Source organism: Schistocerca serialis, unplaced genomic scaffold, assembly GCF_023864345.2.
Source record: "Schistocerca serialis cubense isolate TAMUIC-IGC-003099 unplaced genomic scaffold, iqSchSeri2.2 HiC_scaffold_710, whole genome shotgun sequence".
Classification (NCBI taxonomy): domain Eukaryota; kingdom Metazoa; phylum Arthropoda; class Insecta; order Orthoptera; family Acrididae; genus Schistocerca; species Schistocerca serialis.
The window spans coordinates 170,602-192,500 of NW_026048311.1; the positions used below are offsets into that span (position 1 = coordinate 170,602).

The following is a 21,899-nucleotide window of genomic DNA, read 5'->3' on the forward strand; positions in this document are numbered from 1 at the left end:
ACGTTAGTGTACTGAGTTAATGCTGTGACATTATGATAGAGTGGGAGTTATGGTTTTTGGAAGTGGTGTTAATGAGTTGTTTCTCAAGTGCAGTAATTTGCCTTTTTGTGCAACGATGAATCAGTTAATTTTTTTTTGTTTTTGTGGTTATTTAAGTAAACAATAATTGATGCGAATAACTAAAGTTATCACTGCACGATATATAAACTGTCATATCTAGTTTCTGTTATTGATTGTCGCTAAGTCACAGAATAGGACATAATATAGAAGATGAACTGTACACGAACAGCGTCAGCGTATGTTTTTTCAGTGTCACTGTGATATTTATGAAACGAAAAACTCTTTCCTTTGGAACACACCCACGAAGGTGAAGGTAGATGCTAGCAGTTTGTTTACTTATTACGCCGCTGCACTACCTATGTGGAACAGTTTTATAGCTTTGTGTAGATGATTTCACAAAGTAACTTCACAAGCCTCAGTGTTTTATTATTGCTTTTGGAATAGTTGTGTACATTTGTTCGGCAAGGCTGCTTTAGTAGAGACGCGCAAAGTTCCGGTACCATTATTTCTTAACAACATAAGGAAACCGATACTAATGGTAGACTATCATTTAGAACAGTAGCAGAAGCATGGCATTCTTTACAAAACAAAATAATGACAACTGCTGATTCACCTGTGCTTTAAGTGTATCGTTTCTGCAAAATGCTGGGATGTGGACAAACCAATGAATGTTGGTTTAGTTAAGTGCCGATTAATAAAGCAGCTCCAAATTGAGGCACGTCACGAAGCGAAAGAGCCATGTGATTAAGCAGGGTGCGAAAACTGTAAGTGTTCTTTTAGGATTGCTATGTCACAGAATTTTTCTTGTTCTCTCACGCGCTATCAATAAGGCGATTCTGCCTTGTATGTATTTGTATCGTTGTGGTTGAAATTGCTCTCCCGTTGTTTATTGTGGACAGTGCATTATGAACAAATCAGTTACCTTTGTCGTCAGAGAAATAAAAACAGAAACAGACCAACCGCTAATCCACCCCTGCCCCAGTATGATTGATAAAGTTGTCAACAATTCTGTGCTAACTTTCAGGTTGATACAGTTTGTGTGTATGACCTCTGTATAAGTTGTCATTGACTAAACTCTCCAATAAATGTTTTAAGTGCATCTTTACACAAAAGAATTAATTTACTGTTTAAAAAGTTATAATAACTACTAATGGAAATAATAGCGAAAGTGTGAAATGCAGGAAAAAGAAACGGGCCATCACTCAGTCTCACCTTTCTCTATAAGGTAAGTGATGGTCCACAACCATGGTAAACTATTATTTGTAGTAGGGTTGTCTGTTCAGCAGTTGATATAGAAAAGTATGGGACTCCTAAAAGTCATATAGTAGTACTCCTAGTAGTTCCTTTATTAGTGGTGGCAGTAATCAAATATGGCCTCGCCTTTATTCATGATTCATTTGTCTGCTTCTGTGATTTCATTGCTTGTTTAGTTCTGCTTGTTAATTACCACAGATGAGTGCTAGTGTGATGTCATTGTAGTGCAGACGTTCATGAACTGATATTCAGCGATGCAGAAAAATAATGGAACATATGTAATGAATTCAGTTTTCAAGTAGTAGTCTGTTTACATACCTTTGTCATTGTAAGCAGACAGGCACACTGCTGACAGTCATGTAGGTGTTTGCATGTGCCGAAGTTTAAGGGAGAATGTATATCAGATTTTGGGGCCTCATAACTTTGAATGTAAATCTCTAATTCAAAGGAGTTCTTAACAGCCTCATTGTTATGTTTGCGTAAGCTTTACAGTATAGACAGTGCCATGAATAAAAAGTGAAAACAGTAATCCTCTGTTCTGATATTATGAACTACTGCTGCTTACTTTACTATGAAATTGATTCCTCCCAGTTTTGTTAACAGTAGCCTATGGATAGAAAATTACTGCAGACATCCTGAAATTGTCATTGTAGTTACTTAGTTGTGGAGAGTTTCTGTTTGCTGTGGCATGCCAGTGTGTACATGATGATAATTTATATGCTGTTTATATCTCATAGCAAATTTGCTTCTTTTGTCAGAGTTTCAGTGGTGAATAATCATTACACATGTTCGTTGATTGTTGTATACTCACAGAATATGCACAATAATCATAGAAACATGTAATTTAATGTATCAGGTTTTCAGTTACAGTATTAAACAAACATAAGAATTTGTTCCATTTGTATGGTGGTTAAGGTTCTGATGCTTGTAGAGTACTTTGCATGTCTCTTTTTCATGACCTCATTCCACTAGTGTAGGCTAGAGTGTGCTGTTGGTGCCCCTCCCTTCTCTGAAATTTTGGTTGTGGTGACAGATTGACTATGGCTTAGCTTGGGGTTTGGGTTAGGAGGTAAGAATTTAGTTTTGAGTTGGCGAAGCCAAAAAGTATGAATGCCAATCCAGTTTGTGGGTAACAGATTGAGCTATAGCATAACCCAATGTCTATGTTTATGCCATATTTAACCAATTTTTTGCTATAAAAACAAACCCTGAAAAATAGAAGCTCCCCCCTCCCCCCCCCCCCCCCCCCCCCCCCCCTGCTATGTAATTGTTACCATATAGTTGTATGTTATTTTAGCTGCATGTTTGTAAACTGTCATGCTATTGGATTTATTTTTTGTGGCATAGAAGTAAGGGTGTTCTTACGTTGATGTGTGACTTGCATCATTTTGTGTCTTGTGGTGAATGTTCCTGCAGTTTAAGGGAAATACGGAAACGTCCAATCCCACCCGTCTGCTTTGACCCATGACGTCACAAATATGGCGGAAACAAAAACAAACACACACACTTTCCACAAGAAGCCTAATGACACTAACGGGACAAGCGCGGGAAATGGGGTGTTTTGGGTGGGGGGCAAACTAAATATAAACAAATTTAGACACCTTGCATAGCTACAACGTGTAAGTGAAGGCAGCCACACATGAATATCCACCCACCTCCCCAGGGGTCGTAACCCCTGCAACCCATAGAAATGCTTCAGTAGCTGATTAGTGTTTTTTGTCTTTTTTTTTTTTTTTTTTTAAAAAATCTCACGGGATAGAACGAACAGATCAGAAAGTTAAATATAATAAACTAAAACAGAAATTCGAAGAAACAGATAATTAAAATAAGTAATAAGTGTTTTTAAATTAAAAAAAAAAAAAAATCTCACGAGATAGAACGAACAGATCAGAAAAGTAAAAAGTGTTTTTAAATTAAAAAAAAAAAAAAAAATCTCACGAGATAGAACGAACAGATCAGAAAAGTAAATAAAATAAGATCAAACAGAACTGGAGACAGCCACACTCAAACCAAACTCCGCGCCGTCATGGCATCACACACGACAACACCCTTACGTCACGGGTCAAAGCCGACGCATGGGATCGGACGCTTCTGTCGCCCCAGTTTAAGTACAGATCTGAAAGTGGATAAAAAGTGATACGGTATAATGAATATTCCATAGTTGGCTGATGGAAGTCCATTTTTTCTTCTTCTTTGTGTTTTTCCTCATAGTTTTATCAACTGTATGCCTTTGAATGATATTGTGGATGTAGACTGATGAAGCATTTGGCATATCCTTTGTATGTTGTTTTTGAAATAGCAGAAAATTTTGATAGTACTGTAAGCATTGCTGTTTTATGGAAGTTTTAATACAAATGCAGTTGTAATGAGATGGATGTGTATTTGGGAACTGTTACTTGAATATGATATGGTTAAAGAGAATGTGTATTGGAAAGAGTAGAGGCATTCCAGTATCTTTGAAGAGGTGTGTGCAGTATTGTTGGATGCAAAACACCTTTTTTTTCCAAGTTCTCAAACATGTTTCAGCATCTCTGTGCCATTATCAGTGGGTTTCTGTTTTATTTAATCTGTAATGTGAACATTTTTACTAAATGATTACTAAATTATGTGGATATTTATTTCAAAAAAACAATTTGTTTCTTTTTGTTAATATCTTTACACTCTGTTTGCATGGTTTTTCAGGACCACTTGTGTGTTATTTATTAAAGATAGCTTATCATCTGCAACCAAATGATGTTGATGAGAAATTTTGTTAGGAGTTAACTATCATTGTATGCTCTAAACATAATTTAGTTTGTCACGATATTTCACATCTATATTCGTTCTTTCTTACGTTGTTGTGTATGTAAGTAAATCTGAGATTCAGGTTTGCTGTGAAAAATGAGTCAGTATTGTACCATAAATCACTTTCTCATAATAATAATAATAATAATAATAATAATATCCTTCTTGGATGTAGCAAAACTTTAAGTTGTATATATGATTTTCAGGGCTTACTATCTATCCAGTTCACGGTTAGCTGCATTTCTGGTGCAATAAATTACTTGATACAGGTGAGTTGAAATTACATTGCAATTAAAATATTTATTTACTACTTTTCGAAAGAAGGAAATAGTTAATATTTGCAGATGCTTTTTTTCTGTTTACGTGTGTTAATGTGCTATCACCAGTAATAAAAAGTTAGACAAGAAAAAAAATGAGAGCAGAGTGGTTCTACTTCATTTAATATATCTCTCACTGTAATTTCTTAAGCTAAAGCCGCTACAAAATTTACTTGTGCTGGGTAGTCATGGTACCTGAGATGTTCATTGCAGAAGCATTCAAATCTTAGGTGAAACACTTGTATAGAATAAAGTAATGTCTGCTTGTGAGCTCATTCCTTTCAGCAATCTTGTTGGATGGAAGTGTTCCATTTGTGTTTATTATATAGGTAAGATGATATACCATCAAAAGTGTTTGTTCACATTAGTAATTTGGTGACCTAATACAAAATTAACATTAGTTCATTAAATAATTTCTTGTTTTTGAAGTGCTATTCTTTTCACAGAATAGTGAAGCATTTGCCATCATTCAGTCAACTAATTTTTCTCCACTGCAATTGAAATAGTGCAATTTGTATGTAGGTTTTCAAATCATTTCACTCAGTGAAATTAACTTTTACTTTTAAACAGATTTGTGGCTATAAAAAGGGTGACATAGTTGTTGAAATAAATATCACCATCAAATTTATAAGTAAAATATATTTTAGTTGCTACTGAACTTAGTAATAAAATCTGCTGGGAAGAGTTATGTAGTTGATTTTTTTTTTTAATATAAAAAAGAAACCCAGGATAAAGTACTAACAGTTATGTACTGCATAGTTCATATTGTTTGTGTGGATCATTTCAATGCGCCAAAAATGCTTGCGAGTCATTTTACATCACTGTAAACCCTTGGGTACCTAGAAGATTTCAGTATGCTGGACGTCACACTTACTGGCTGTTTGACGTTACTGCACCGACATATATGTTTGAGAAGCTATTGATCATTCTTAGAACATTAACATGATTTAATATATTGTATTTAAATACAGTTTAGACTGTGTTGTTAGCTACGGCTTATGAATGAAAAATAGGAATTGATGAATCACTTCTTTAAGATACACCTGTCCTAAATCCAAACATCAGTTTGAACACCACAATGTTTTAATAGCTATGGTATCACTAGACTTGGTGGTATTTCCTTGCTTTGCTCTGATCTTTGAACTGACCTACCCAGCCACTTATTACTTCATAAATAAAATTACACAATCAGATCTGACTGAGGGACCAAACAAGGTTAAGGTATTGGTCTCACATTCAGGAGTGGCCTGGTTCAAATTCTTGTATGTCCATCAACATATAGGTTTGTTTGATTTCCCTGATTTTATTAAGACAGTACTGGGATGGTATGCTTTAAGGACAGAACAAATTCCAACCCTATTTTTGTGCTATCAGAACTTAACTCTAATCTCTAATAACCTTATCATGGTGGTATAATAAATCCTAATCTTCCTTACTTTCTGATAGAAGTAGTAGAGTTTTCAAGAATTCAGGGAAATGTCAAGTACTGATTATATTTAAATTGTCATAAAACGTTTGTGGTGGTTTTTAAACCATGAAAATATGCATCCTGTAAAAAATCTGGATAGTGTCCATACTGCACTACTAATTGTTGCAGTAGAAACTAAATATGTAATGAGTCCGGCCTCAGCAGCCAGAGATAGTAGTGTGTGTGTGTGTGTGTGTGTGTGTGTGTGTGTGTGTGTGTGTGTTTTTTTTTTCTTCTCCCCCCCCCCCCCCCCCCCCAGAAGAAGGCCTTCTGGCCGAAAACTTGTGTTCAGTAGTTTTTTTTTTTTTTTTTTGTGCCTGTCTCCTCTCCGCTATATGGTGAGTAGCAGTCTATCATTTATTATCTGTCATTATTCTATCCTGGATTTTCCACTGTGACAGTGTAATCTTTTAGTATGACAGATTCATGGCATGAAAAGTGTGGTACTGGGATACTGTGGAGACTTACTGGTATAATTGCTCACACGTTACGAAAACTGCTTAGGAAAGAGCGTTATTTATAACATCTTATAGATGTGTAGTTAAGCTCAAATACCAACTCCAGCAGTGTCAATGTAATTTAGCACGTTGATTAATCATATGATTGTGTACCTCCATTAACTTATGGGGTAGTAACCACAAAATTTACACTTGTTTATACATAGTATGTATGCCTAAATGAGTGGGAAAGTTAATTATATACTGTTAAGAACTGTTAATAGCAAAAAATGGACAAGTTACTTGGTACAGGCATGCAGAAGGTAATGATGTGAATTGTGGGAATTTGAACTTCTGAAAGTGAGCTTGTTTATGCATTTTATAATGCAGATTTGAGTCTTTTTTTTTTTTTTTTTTTTTTTTTTTTTTTTTTTTTTTTTTTTTTTTTTTTTTTTTTTTTAAGTCATGCCATCACATCTCTTGTAAAAAGAACATTAACTGGAGGGAGGAATTCAGTCTTCAAAGTACAGTTCTATGCTCTATGCTCCAGACAAGATCTCCAATAGCTACCAATGCTGTTTCCATCTTTCAGCCCCAAATTGCAAATGGCTGCTCCAACTTCGACTGTGCCAGCACAGAGACATTGCCATAAAAACATAAACAAAATCATTTTACATTTGCAGACTTGCAAAGCGACCATTCAAAGCCCATTTAAACTACCAAGAATCTTCAGTTGTCGTATGGGTTATAGCTAGACATGTTAAAACTTGAGACTTTGAATCTTTTAGTTACTGAAATGCAGAAAGCAGGAGAAATAATTTCTATATTATCAGCCATTTCTATCATTAAATAATGTGGCCTGTATCAGTATTTCTGCATCTGGTATGACAATTAAAATCACACATGGAGAAAATTTTTTTTTTATCTGATGCTTGATTAAGTTTATACCACACACCCTCTTCCATCAAGCTCAACCAACCAAGCACATACGATTCAATTCTGTGAATCACTTTTATAAATAACACTGCTTAATTGTTGGCTGCTGTTGACAGTTCACCACTGAATGTAATTGAGAAGTTGTGTATGGTAAGCTGGGTTGCTGCAGATGGTATGGCAAAAATTTGTCACAGTGCAAGGAATATGTTGAGCAGTGTGACAGCAAGATATGCAAACCTCAGCATTTAGGTATCTCAATAAAAAGGCAAACTGACACAACAGAAAGTTATCAGATAACTTGCCCACATTGCTCTTAAATTTAGGAATGAACTGCAAGCAGTTTGTGGCTGTAGCTTCATTATTTTATATCCACATAACCTCGTCTAACAAGCTTATCCAATTTTGGTTTGCAAATAATTCTGTAGCTATTTGGTATTGATCTGAGATCATCCCCCCCCCCGCCCCCCCCCCCCCCCCCCCCCCGCCCCACACATACACACACTGATAAGCCACAACTTTATGATCTCTGCCCACTGTGATGTTGGATGCCGCTTGGTGCCGTTGAAGGCACATGGCACGGTAACAAAAGTATGTAAGGAGAGCTGACACAGACTGGGGATCACCGTAGTGAAGACGTGAGCTGCAAATAAGGAAATCCATTGAGGCAAGCAGCTTTGAAAAAGGGCAAATTATTATTATTATGCAGAGCCTGTGAATGAGTATCTCCAAAATGGAGAAACTGGTTGAATGTTCATGTGCTACTGGCGTGAGCATCTATGGAAAGAGGGAGGAGGACAGTCAAACTACCACTAGATGCTAAATGGTTGGATGTCAATGATTCTTCACAGAATGTGTGATTCGGAGACTTGTCTGTTCTATAAAGTAGGATAGACTGTGATCTGAGGCATCCCTACCAAAAGAGCACAATGTTGGTGTACACACAATTGTTTTGGAGCACACCATTCATCGTACATTGTTGGACATGGAGCTCCGCAGCAGACCACCCCTGTGTGTTCACATGTTGACCCGATGACATCGTCAATTACGTTTGCAGTGGGCACGAGACACAGGGATTGGACTGTTGATCAATGGAAACATATCAGCTCTTAAGGTGAATCACATTTTTGCTGCACTAGCTAACTGGTTGTCTCCACAAATGCCTTCATTGAGGTGAACAGTGGCTTGAAATGTACAGCGTACCACGGGTACAGGATGGTGGGAGCAGTATTATGCTATGGGAGACTTTCTCCTGCTCTTGCATTGGATCTGTGGTAGTAATTGAAGACACACTGACAGTTGTGACCACCTGCATCCCTTCATGCAGGATGCCTTCCCCAATGGTGATGTCATCTTTCAGCAGTATACTTTTCCATGTCTCGGAGCCAGAACTGTGCTACTGTGGTTTGAGGGAATTAAGGAATTATGGTGAACTCACATCGATGTCTTGGCGACCACATTTGCCTAGCGTAATGCTACAGAACCCATCTGGGTCATTATCAGGTAGCCTCACTGCATAGACAAATCAGCATCCCGTTATTTACACGAACTACACGATCAGCATGTAGACATCTAATGCCACATACTTCCACTAGCCTACCAACAAACTGTTGGGGTCCCTGATACGCAGAATCAATTATGCATTTCATTTTAGAAATGGAAAAAAAAGCTATTAAGCAGGTGGTCATAATGTTTTGGCTCATCTGTTTTGTGTGTGTGTGTGTGGGGGAGGGGGTTAATTCTCACACACTCAGTGTCACTATGCTGCGGTACTGATGTATTGATTTTGCAGTACTGCAGGTAACCAACAAAACCCTTTCTGTTTCTATAGAGCTTCTTAATCTCTGGTAATGACCACTTCAAATTTCTAATTTATGTCTCCCAAACTTCATGTTAAGTGTGTGTTATGTAACAGGAATTAATTGTAGGAATAGAGTAGGTTTAAACTAGACCAATTAGTTTCTCTTCAAACATTAAGACGTGTAGTATTAGCTCTTTTTTTATGAAATAATGAATATTGTTTGCTACACTAGCCCTCATCTTAATTGCAGAATGCAGCTCCCTATATCAATCAGAAAAAGAAGAAAAAGGAACCAACAGGGCATGAAAATACATAGGGTGTGCAAATCCTGTTGTTTTCATATTAAAATCTTTTGTTGTATTGTAAATGGGGTGTTGTATAGTTTGTCCAGTCAGTGACCAAGCAAGCCTAAAAATACCAGACTAGAGAGATCTGAAATTAAAATACAATGTGTGTAGTGAGTTTACTTACATCGATTGAATTGTGAACAGAAGTTTTATGTTTGGAGGTTGTTGATTTTCTTCTTAACTTTAAATCTTTTTTGCAGCTTATTTTTGTCATATTAAAAGTTGAATTTGGTAAATCATATTTTTCTTCCAGAATTGAAATAGATGACACATTTCTAATTTTGTTTCAGGTTCCAAAGAAAGAAATCCAAGAAAATGGCTGCTTCAAAATCCTTAGATGACTTTAATAAACTGTTAGATACCTCAGATACAAAAGTAAAACTAACTGTTACAAATAACTTACTAGCCTACTTATCAAACCCAGAAAACAGTTTAGAATGTGAAGACATCGGCCTTTTCATGGATGCAATGGTACCCTGGATGCAGTCAAGCAATAGTAAGGTAAGTTAAATATTTTTACAAGAGGTAGTAATAAATATTCACTAAGCATTTATACTGTTGTTACAAAAGTGATGAGTTAGATACATAAAATTGTACATTATCTTCTCTAGATAAAACATTCAGCTAGTTAATGTTTCAACTCAGCATGGTGCCAAAAGATGGGCTAATATTGAACCAATTTGTTTTCATAGCTGTCCATAGACTGGAGTTTGTCAACAGAGACTGACAGTAGTTCTCAGACATATTTGGATACTTATTGGATGAAAATGTAGCTTGTTGTTTAAAATTCTTTAGAATATTTATCGTAGAATTGGTACATCCCTTACAATCCAAATTTGTACTTTATCCTGTTCCATTATGGTTTCAAAGTAATTTTTGGCAGCAACCATCATAAACTTCTCCCCCCCCCCCCCCCCCCCCTCAGTGAAAATCAGTAGAAACCATTGAAGATGCAAGACAATGCCTTGCACATGTGACTGCTGCCAACCTAAAAATAGGCCAGGATCCATGTATTGTGTTGCCTCATATCTGAATCCCTCCAACATTGTTGCAAAAAAATGATACCTTAATTGCTCAACTGAACTAATGCTTGGAACCACTGTGGTTCAATGGGTGATTGCACGAGAGCAGTGAAGATGCTGCATTCTGTGCTGTAGCTGTTAAAAAAGGCATTTTGTGTGGCATTCTGCACGTGCATCCCTGGTAAACTAATGAAAGCATAGCTTTTTTTGTTAGATGGCCAATAATAGGTGATGTCGTGTTAGCCAGTATGGCGTTGTGATTGCTTTGAACAGTTATTACCAGTTGATGCTGTGCCTGATTATAGATTAGTTTTATCCAGCAATTCGACTGCTCACAATAAATAGTAATGCTTTCACTCAATCATTTTGAAATGTGAGCCATTGAGCTGACCAAGCTTGACTCCATGAGAAATAATCATTTTGTGTGTGTACTGCTCATCTAGTTGACAGTGTGGACACCATTTAACTGACTTTCCAAACAGGATAAGGCACGGAGGAAAATGTTTCTTTGTTGATAACTGTAACATTGAAGTCACTGATAAAGGCACTGGCACTTCTTGTTGTGAATGCCAGTGAAACAGCAAAGAGACATACATTTTGACAGTATTATTAAATTAACTTTGAATGTAAGGGGAAAAGGTAACACGAATTTAAGCTTGAGGAGGGAACCAACTGCCCCATTAAGTGTTAACAATAAATCTATAGCTTGTGTAGCAAACAAAGTTGTTAAGGATGAATATTGACGGTCAGTTGGTTTAGAGTTAACAAATGGAGATACTGGCACAGAGAATGCCAGTGTCATGTTATACGCTTTTGGTAACAGTCAGTACCTTTTGGCGATTTTTTATTCTTATGTACACTCAATTCAGTGTTTTCTGGGAATGAAATACACAAAAAATGGACGTAATTCTGTCAAACAATAAGAAAAGGCCCAAAAATAGTAATTAGTTACTAATAAGCTCATTCTGAGGAAATATTTTTTTTTTAAAAAAGGCATCTCCACTGTACCGAGTGATTTCATCGAACAGTCTGGAAAAACATTAGTATATCTCACCATATAGCGGAAATTCTGAGTTGTCGATAGGAACAACAAAAAGACAGTCACAAATACAGCTTTCGGCCAGTAAGGCCTTCAACAAAATTAGACGATAACCACACACACACGCCAATGTGCCCCCCTCCCCTCCACACGCGCGCACACACACACGCGCACACACACACACACACACACACACACACACACACACACACACACACACACACAAAACTTCAGTCTCAGGCAATTGTACATTTCATCTTGGATTTTCCATTGTTTGATTTGTTTATCAAAAAACTGAAAACAGCATTTTTTATCAGGGATTAAATTGTATAATAATTTGGCCAATGAGATGAAAGTGATAAGTACAATACATTTAGTTAAAAGGCAGCACATCCCTCCTGAACGCAGCAGACAGATGGCTTCCTGAAATATTGAGTCGTGTTGATTTTTGTATCCCAAGGAGACTACCAAGAATTATCACACTTGGCAAGCCTGCACAATCACAGTATGCACTTTAAAAGATTTTATATTGTGTGGTCAAAAGCATTTTCACCCTTGTTTATGTGCCTATCAGCACTTCAGCTATGTGGTTACCTTTTGTTCCTCCCATTAATTTTCATTTTATATTTTACAGGTGTCACAGAACTCAATTGATGTTTTGACAAACTTTGCTGATCGAATGAGTACAGATTTCAAACCGTATTTGCATATGGTAATATCTCCTGTGGTTGACAGACTAGGTAAGTCATCAGATTTTAAATTTGGCCCAGTGAAAATGTTACTTAGTGTTGTAGGTGTGAAAGGGATGCTGCATTTTGAGCTCCAAAATTGGAACTATTGGATATTATTTGCAAATTGTTTGTGGTGTGGTGGTAGTTCTTTGTGTAGTTTCCAGTTCTTCAGTGTGTTATAGATATCAGTTCTCTTAAATCGAGCCTTCTGAGCTGTTTGCTGCTCAGTGGTTGTGTGTATGGGGAGAGGTGTGTGCTCAGAAATGGCATCATATGTAGTTAGGTAGTTGTACTGAAACAAAACAGTGTTGATTGTAGGTACTTCTGCTGAGACATTTATGCTGCAGTTGGTCTCTAGCAGAATGAAAAATTTAATTGATATGGTAGTGTAGAGGAAATTGATGAGTCACAATTTGGTAAGAGAAAGTTCAGCAGGAACAGCTAAAAGATGGGTGTTTAGAGGTATGAAGAGTGGGCCATTACTTTTCCATATCAATTATCCCCTATAGTAAAGGGTACACTTGTGCAGATTTCACTAATTGTATTTTATTATGTAACCTCATTGCCAGATGCACTTCCTGTCGCCCCACTTGTCAGTTTAAGCTATGACATGGAGTTCATGTGCGCCGTTTGTATTTGAATTCTCTAGACTTTGTTTTTTGTCTTATCGTATTTTAACTGTTTGTGTCTCGTGTTCACTGAGGCAGAATTTGGGAACTATGCCTGCATTTGCCTAAATAAGCATGGGAAACCACCTAAAAACGACACTCAGGCAGATATACTATACGAACAGGACAAGCGAGTGTCCTACAAATGTTTTTTCGGAGTAATACCGCATCAGACAATAGCTGTATATCTCAATATTACAAAAGAGCACATTTTTACAGGCACAGTTCTTATTTCAAACTGTGTCCAGTCATACTAGTGAGAGAGCGACAGACAAAAATTTCATTCATGTGAGAGTGAAGCATAAAATCACTTTTAAAGACAGTGCTAAAAGTGCTTGCACTAACTGCACTTGACAACAATAAGAGATCACTGCACTGCACAATACAGTGCAGCACATTGTTTGAATTATATTTGAAGCCAAAATGAGCCAGCCTTATTTACGTATTTTGTGAGAGCTACTGTCTTCATGTACACATTATTTATTTTCCTGTACCTTCCACACTGTTGCTAGTACAGTTGATTACTCACTGCCATTTCTTTGAATACATTACATAGGCCACAGTTTCTGTTACCACAGTTTCTGTTACATTTGGAGGTGAAATGTTCTTAATTCCCTCCTTCACAGATTCTGTATTTTTAATTACAACTATGGAATGAAGATTGTGATGACAGACTGATCTGTAGTATCACCCGAGATCTAGGTTAGGTTGGAAGATGATAGTTCAGTTGTGATTCAGTGAACCCAACACATGCAATGTTACGAGAAGCACATTGGTTACAATTACTGAACAGTGAAAGTAGTAATAAACAAAGGCAGCTCATGCTCAGAGGTTACATACATACAACTCTCATTACTTTTTATTGCAATTTTTTCCACGTTTGTGTCTATTAGTTTTTGCAATGACAGATTGATCTGTAGAGTAGCCCAAAGTCTAGATTAGATTATAAGATGATAGTTTGGTTGTGTGTTGGTGAAACCAACAAATGCGAATACAAAATCTTAGATGTGGTAAAAAAATTATGTATTGTAACCTGAGGTCTGGGCTAGGTTTAAAAGTGACAGTTTGGTTGTGCATTGGCAAAGCTGTATTGAATGTTTTAGTAAACCCTAGATTAACCATGTGGGTAAGAGGTCCCCCCCCCCCCCTTTGCGATATTCTTTGTGAGTTTGTGACACTGCGTGTTGATTTTTGGACTCGCACCAGCACCATTTAGAAGCTGAATATTTATTGTTGATGCCTGTTGTGGCAGCACTAGCACACTGCTGTTCCTGTCTACAGTTATAAGAAATAAATTCTCTTTGGAGTAGTGTGCTTGGGTGGCATTTGTTATCTACATTCCTGTACACTGATCAGCCAGAACATTATGACTACATACCTAACATCCAGTTTGTCCACCCTAAACATGGATAACAGCGGCGACACATCATGACACAGAAGCAGCGAGGTGTTGGTAGGTTGCTGGAGGGATTTGGTACCACATCTGCACACAAAAATCAGCTAATTCTCGTAAATTTGGGGGAGGGGGGGCAGCAGATGAGTGCTGCCGCCACATTCAATCACATCCTAGATGTGTTCAATCAGTTTCAGGTCTGGCAAGTTGGAGGAGGAGGGGGGGGGGGGGGGGGCAGCACATTGATTGGAACTTGCAACTATGTTCCTTAAACCCCTCCAGCACACTCCTGAACTTGTCATTTTGCACATTATTTTGTTGAAAAATGCCAGTGCCACCTGGAAACATGATCGTCATGAAGGGATGTACGTGGACTACAACCATTGTACGATTCTCCTTGGCCATTATGATTCCGTGCATGAGCTCCATTGGACCCATGGATGCCCACTTGAATGTTCCCCAGAGTGTAATGGAGCTGCCGCCAGCTTGTCTCAGTCTGGCAGTACAGGTGTCAAGGAGTTGTTTCTGTGGATGATGATGGATTCATGCCCTCTCAACAGCATGAAGGACAAGGTATCAGGATTCATCAGAAAATGCAACGCTCTGCCTCTGTCAATGGTCATGTGTCCATTTCAGTAGCGCTTGCCTATGTTGTGGGGTGAACGTTTGCACATGCATGGGTCATTGGCTGCAGATGCCAATCATTGATAGTGTTTGGTGCACTGTGTGTTCACACACACTTGTAATCTGCCCAACATTAAATTCTGGTGGTAATTCCACCACAGTTTGTCGTTTGTCCTGGTTTACCAGTTGCCCAGCCAAGGTTCAACATCTGTAATGAGGGGTGGCCACCTAACCCCACAATGTCTGGACATGGTTTCACCTTTATTTCACCACATGTTGGAGACACTCACCAAAGCATTCGTTGAACACCTGACAAGTTATGCAGTTTCCAAAATGCTCATGCCAAGCTTCCAGGCCATCTCAGTCTGCTCTTCAGCAAACTCGAATAGATCACGCGTCTTCCCCATTCTGCATATGGACAGCACGCTCACAGATACTACATGCGCCGTGCGTGTGTCTGACTAGCAGTCATTCCTCACCAGGTGATGCTGCTGTCACCTTGACCGGTTTACACTCCTGGAAATTGAAATAAGAACACCGTGAATTCATTGTCCCAGGAAGGGGAAACTTTATTGACACATTCCTGGGGTCAGATACATCACATGATCACACTGACAGAACCACAGGCACATAGACACAGGCAACAGAGCATGCACAATGTCGGCACTAGTACAGTGTATATCCACCTTTCGCAGCAATGCAGGCTGCTATTCTCCCATGGAGACGATCGTAGAGATGCTGGATGTAGTCCTGTGGAACGGCTTGCCATGCCATTTCCACCTGGCACCTCAGTTGGACCAGCGTTCGTGCTGGACGTGCAGACCGCGTGAGACGACGCTTCATCCAGTCCCAAACATGCTCAATGGGGGACAGATCCGGAGATCTTGCTGGCCAGGGTAGTTGACTTACACCTTCTAGAGCACGTTGGGTGGCACGGGATACATGCGGACGTGCATTGTCCTGTTGGAACAGCAAGTTCCCTTGCCGGTCTAGGAATGGTAGAACGATGGGTTCGATGACGGTTTGGATGTACCGTGCACTATTCAGTGTCCCCTGGACGATCATCAGTGGTGTACGGCCAGTGTAGGAGATCGCTCCCCACACCATGATGCCGGGTGTTGGCCCTGTGTGCCCCGATCGTATGCAGTCCTGATTGTGGCGCTCACCTGCACGGCGCCAAACACGCATACGACCATCATTGGCACCAAGGCAGAAGCGACTCTCATCGCTGAAGACGACAAGTCTCCATTCGTCCCTCCATTCACGCCTGTCGCGACACCACTGGAGGCGGGCTGCAAGATGTTGGGGCGAGAGCGGAAGACGGCCTAACGGTGTGTGGGACCGTAGCCCAGCTTCATGGAGACGGTTGCGAATGGTCCTCGCTGATACCCCAGGAGCAACAGTGTCCCTAATTTGCTGGGAAGTGGCGGTGCGGTCCCCTACGGCACTGCGTAGGATCCTACGGTCTTGGCGTGCATCCGTGCGTCGCTGCGGTCCGGTCCCAGGTCGATGGGCACGTGCACCTTCCGCCGACCACTGGCGACAACATCGATGTACTGTGGAGACCTCACGCCCCACGTGTTGAGCAATTCGGCGGTACATCCACCCGGCCTCCCTCATGCCCACTATACGCCCTCGCTCAAAGTCCGTCAACTGCACATACGTTTCACGTCCACGCTGTCGCGGCATGCTACCAGTGTTAAAGACTGCGATGGAGCTCCGTATGCCACGGCAAACTGGCTGACACTGACGGCGGCGGTGCACAAATGCTGCGCAGCTAGCGCCATTCGACGGCCAACACCGCGGTTCCTGGTGTGTCCGCTGTGCCGTGCGTGTGATCATTGCTTGTACAGCCCTCTCGCAGTGTCCGGAGCAAGTATGGTGGGTCTGACACACCGGTGTCAATGTGTTCTTTTTTCCATTTCCAGGAGTGTATATCGATAGTAGGTTGGTAGTCGTAATGTTCTGGCTGATCAGTGTGTGTATAACGAGTAAAATGTCAAAACGCAAGAAGACAGAGATGACAAAATATAAGAATTGTATTATGTAGTGACTTGAGGAGGAGGACGAGGTGAAATTGATCACATATGACTACTAGTGACCACAACACTGAATCAGTACAAGAAGTGAGTGGTGGAGAAAGTAGATCCAATTTGTCTGAACAGAGTGATAAGGCTGCATCCATTTCATCTTAATTTTATTTTGGATAGGACCATGATACAAGATGTGACATTCAAGTTCCTTGACAAAATTTGTGTACGCTAGCAAATAACATGTTACTTGGTGTTGAGGAGGAGGGGACAGTTGATCTTGAGAAGCCATCAGGCTCCAGAGGTGTGCCTCAGGAAGAGACAAAACTACAAGGAAGTGATGCTTGTAATTTAATAGATGGGTGTCTGAAAAGCATGTCAAAGATATTTGTGTAACATTCTTCAAATCAATTCAGTAGAATGCTGTGTAGAATCAAAAGGAAGAGTACAGGAAAAGAACATGTTTTGTCCACTTTTTCCAGAAATGAACTATGTATGCCATGACATGTAGGATTCTGTGTTATTTCATACTGTTGATCGACCAGTGTGATGATATGGATAGTCCATATTATATAACCTGTTTTAGATTATGCGTGCAGGGAAAGAACATGCTAATGTCTCTTACTACAGGGAATATAAGTGCTTTGTCCAGTGTTGTGCATTAAGCTTTAGATTCCTTGTTGGTAGGCAAACAATGTTGAAGCAAGAAATAGAGAGCTTTATCCCGTAAATGCTGTAAGCAAGAAAATTCTTTGCAACATGTTTTGTATGCTTATTACTTTTAATCACTCATGAAACTTGCTCTAGTGGTGCCACTTAGGTTACTGTAGTCTTATGCACTCTAGTGAGGTATTTACAAACTTAGCATGCCTTTCCTATGGCAGTTAGAATTTCCAATGCCAATGCCAGAAACAAAAAATTGTGATCACCACCACCAAAACATTAATATTAAATATTCGTAGACATGGTAAAGTGTAATAGAGATATACAGAGACAGAAATTTGATAGAAAAAGTTCAACCACTTTGTTGATTCACTTGTAAGTAGCAGGATGTGAAAATCGTGTCCACGTTGGTAGGTCACCTGTAGGCTGACTGGACAGAACATTCAGTACCTCTGTAAGAACTGTAATCCACAGAAGCAAATACCCTAAACCTCTAATACATGGGGCTAACAGGCATTTGAAGGGACAGTCTTAAGATTAGCTATTACCAGTTTGAAAAACATCACTCTATATCCAACAGTTCCAAAAGTGTTGTCTGTCATTAAGTAAATTTGTGTGGAAAATATTTGAAATGTGTCCTGAGAATTTAAATTCTGTAATCTATTATTGAGACACATATTTTATATATTTTGGCCGGCTCTGCAAAAAGACTACAAGCTGCAGCTAACATTAAGTGTTATGCAGCTATAGTAGGTAGAGTTTACCAAAAAATGTAGTATGCTGTGAAATAATGACCTATCTAGCGTTTGAGATGTCAATGCTTTAATACAAGTTTGTAATTGTGTATGGTTGGGAATGACTTTTGAGCTTATGATATGTATAGAAAAGTGTATGTGGTGTGGACGTTGCAAGTCTAAGTGACTTCACGATAATTATTCCAATATAATTTTAACAGTTATCATAATTAATTTTTGGTAAGAATATGTATATTGAAAAAGTATCAGAGCTAGAAAAAATGGTCATGGCATTAGTTTCAGATTAGTAGATATGTAAGGAATTAATAATAATATCTAGTATGTTTGTATTTCAGGCGACAATAAAGAAGTCGTGAGGGAGAAAGCTCAGCTTTTCCTTCTGAAACTTTTGGAGAGAGAAATTGCATCACCATATTACTTGTTTGAGAAGTTGACATTAGCATTTACTCACAAAAATGCTAAAATCCGAGAAGAAGTGTTAATCTGTTATCAGTCCGCACTGAGGGAGTAAGTGGAATTTTTTTAAAAAGTTTCATACTTTGGATATAGTAAGTGCCCTTAGTTTCTTTACACGTACACATGTAATTATGAGAAGTAACAATACTTGTAATAAAACCCTAAAAGAGTACAAATCCATACTTTTTTGAAAGAAAATGTATGACGGGCATTCAGTAAGTAATGCTCCCCCCCCCCCCCCCCCCCCTTTTAATCCTTTAATATACCGTATTTACTCGAATCCAAGCTGCACCTGAAAAATGAGACTGGAAATCAAGGAAAAAAAAATTCCCGTATCTAAGCCACACCCGAAATTTGAGACTCAAAATTCAAGGGGAGAGAAAAGTTTTAGACCGCACCTCCAAATCGAAACAAAGCTGGTCCATTGTAACATGAGACACAATTTAGGTCGAATGGCTGAAGACACAGCTACAGTAGTTTGATTCGAGTTGTAAGCTTTGCAGTTAAGCTTTACCAGGTAACCATTGCTATGCGTTAGGTGCTCTGTCCATATTTATACGGGTACCCTCCTCTTTCATGTGCTTCGTCTGGTTTGAATTGATTGCTTATTTTGCTTTGATCTGATAAGTGCCGTTCTCTTTTTTATAGGTGTTTATGTCACTCTAAGCTGAAAATGTGTTATTGTACTGTGTCATGCATTGTTTGTCTCATTCAGATAATGAGTGTTTACGACCTGTCGCCGCTCGCGGGATGGCTTGCTTCTGTGCGCACTACTGCCACTTACAATTTAAAAAAAGAGAGTAATTGTCTCATTAGTGAAACAATGGCAAGAGAATGTTATTTGTTACTGGTGCTTTCTTTGACAATGATCAGCAAGAACCAAATAATAGAGTGCGTATGATAGACGATGTTCTGAACGAGAGTTTAGGGAAAATTTTTCTCTGTTTGAACATCTTTGCAGGTGCCTCTTTATTACATTACATTCTGCACAGAAATTAGTCATCTTAGATTTAAAAATCTAGTAAGTTGCCATGCTTCATTTCCGACTGTATCACTATTCAGCATAAGAATAATATGAATATAAACATGACATGATATGTATATCCTTCCGCGTTTGCTGTTGTCTCACTCTAGTTTCGTAGTTTATTAGACAGACAGGATTTAAATGAGATAGCAGCAAACACGAAGGAATACAAGTCATAATGTTTACATTCATATTATTCTTATGGTGAAGAGAATACTGCATGTGATTCACGATTCATAAAAGTTCCTATTATTAACCATCTCTTGTCACAGGTAAGAAAAAATTCAGAACGTAGAGTTGACCATATTTACATACATCCCAAACAGTCTTGCCAGTCGGATTTCCATAGTACATTTTCAGTGATGACTTCAAATGCAGTGTGTGTTATTGTTGTCTTCAGTTCACAGACTGGTTTGATGCAGCTCTCCACGCTTTTCTATCCTGTGCAATGCAGAGTAGCAACACTTATAAAATAAGAATGAAAATAACTTAGAAACTAAACGCTGAAATTTAAAAGAAAATTTTATTATGTTTGTAATACATCTTATACAAAATGTTTAAAATAACAGTCATGACTCTGAAGCACTCTCTCAATACTTTGTTGCTCATTTCTTCATACAGAGCATCGTCCTCTATACCATCTAGTGCTCTATACCATCTAGTGCATTGGATATCGAACATTTTTTAAATGCTTGTTGCACAGTCTGATTTGGTACACACTTCCATGCATCATAAATCCATTGGCACACTTGCGACAAACTTGCGCGTTTTACACGTCCTGTTGGTGTCAGTTGTCTATCGCTTTTTAAAAGACAGTCTGTGTACATGCATTTAAGCTTGTCCTTAAATGGTTTATTCAGACAGGGGTCAAGTTGTTCCAGAATTGACGTCATCCTGCCTGGAATTACTGCCAAGTCCGTTTTGCTTTCCTCTAATTTTCGTTTTACTGCAGGTGTTGTATGGCCTGCGTACACATCTAATATCAACAGACTGCGTAGACCAAGCATTGCACCAGGAAGATGATTCCACACGTGCCTAATCCATTCCAGTACCATGTTCTCCGAAAACCACCCAGTTTCGTTTGCTCGTACAATTACAGTTTTTGGAAACACTTCTGATTTCGGAAAGTCTTTTGCTTGATAACTATGAATGGGGGTAATTTATGTCCATCTGCTGTGCAAGCTAGCATGACGGACGTCTGCTGTTTTTTCACCCCTTGATGTAAGAACACTTATGTCTTTCTTTCCTTTGGCATCAACCGTATAATTTGACGGCATGTCAAAATATGTGGAAGTTTGGTCAGCAGTTATTATCTGGCCAAGAAGGTATTGCTTTTCTGTGTGCCGCCTAATTACGAAGTGCTGAAATTCCAAAAGTTTTTCTTCATAATTTTTCAGCAGCTTCTGTGCGACTGAAGTTTGCCTCCGAAGTGAAAAACCCCAGCGCTTCATAAACAGATCAATCCAGCTGCGATCTGCCTTAAAATTTTCAGTTTTTTGCTCTCTGACAATTTCATGTGCCTTAATTTTTAAAATTTCGGCATTCACAGACAGGAATTTCTGACACTGTTCCTCAAATTCATTTAAAATCACTTCTAGTGCATTGTATTGGCCACACATTGGCCCACTAAATGCTTTCGTGCTGCCATCGCCTGATGTTGCTCTCATCAGTTGCAGACCTGCAGCACGATTAGAACTTTCTTCTGCAAAAGAAATATTTGAAAGGCTGCTACATTCGAAGATTTTAGACAGTTCGCCTGGTGCAAGTCTTTTGATTTGACGCCAGTTTGGTGACTTGTGCGTCGATGGGGATGAGATGATGAGGATGATGATGATTTGGACAACACAACACCCAGTCCCTGAGCGGAGCTACCGGGGGCGGACCATTCGAAGATGAACAATAAGGAATTTCTATTTACTTGATGGGATAATGTGGTCAAAACTCGGGACGGAGAAAAAAAGCTCATCTTATACCTTTTTTTAATTTATTTCCTGAGGCAGAGGCAAAGGTTTTGGCACCAGTATTTATCTTTGTGCCCACAAAGCATGCCTGTGTAGCGCTAAATATATTCGACAGCAGAAGTTTGTTGTGGT

General features: G+C 39.0%; 1 protein-coding gene across 1 annotated transcript in view; it reads left to right on the top strand.

Annotated features, from left to right (window-relative positions):
• LOC126449166 (CLIP-associating protein 1-like) overlaps positions 1 to 21,899 on the top strand; it is a 292,116-nt gene that overhangs the window by 35,862 nt on the left and 234,355 nt on the right. Inside the window, 4 exon segments of the mRNA XM_050091012.1 lie at positions 4,305 to 4,367; positions 9,692 to 9,902; positions 12,097 to 12,202; positions 18,662 to 18,833. Coding sequence (XP_049946969.1) covers positions 9,717 to 9,902; positions 12,097 to 12,202; positions 18,662 to 18,833 — 464 coding nt within the window. The 5' untranslated portion in view covers positions 4,305 to 4,367; positions 9,692 to 9,716.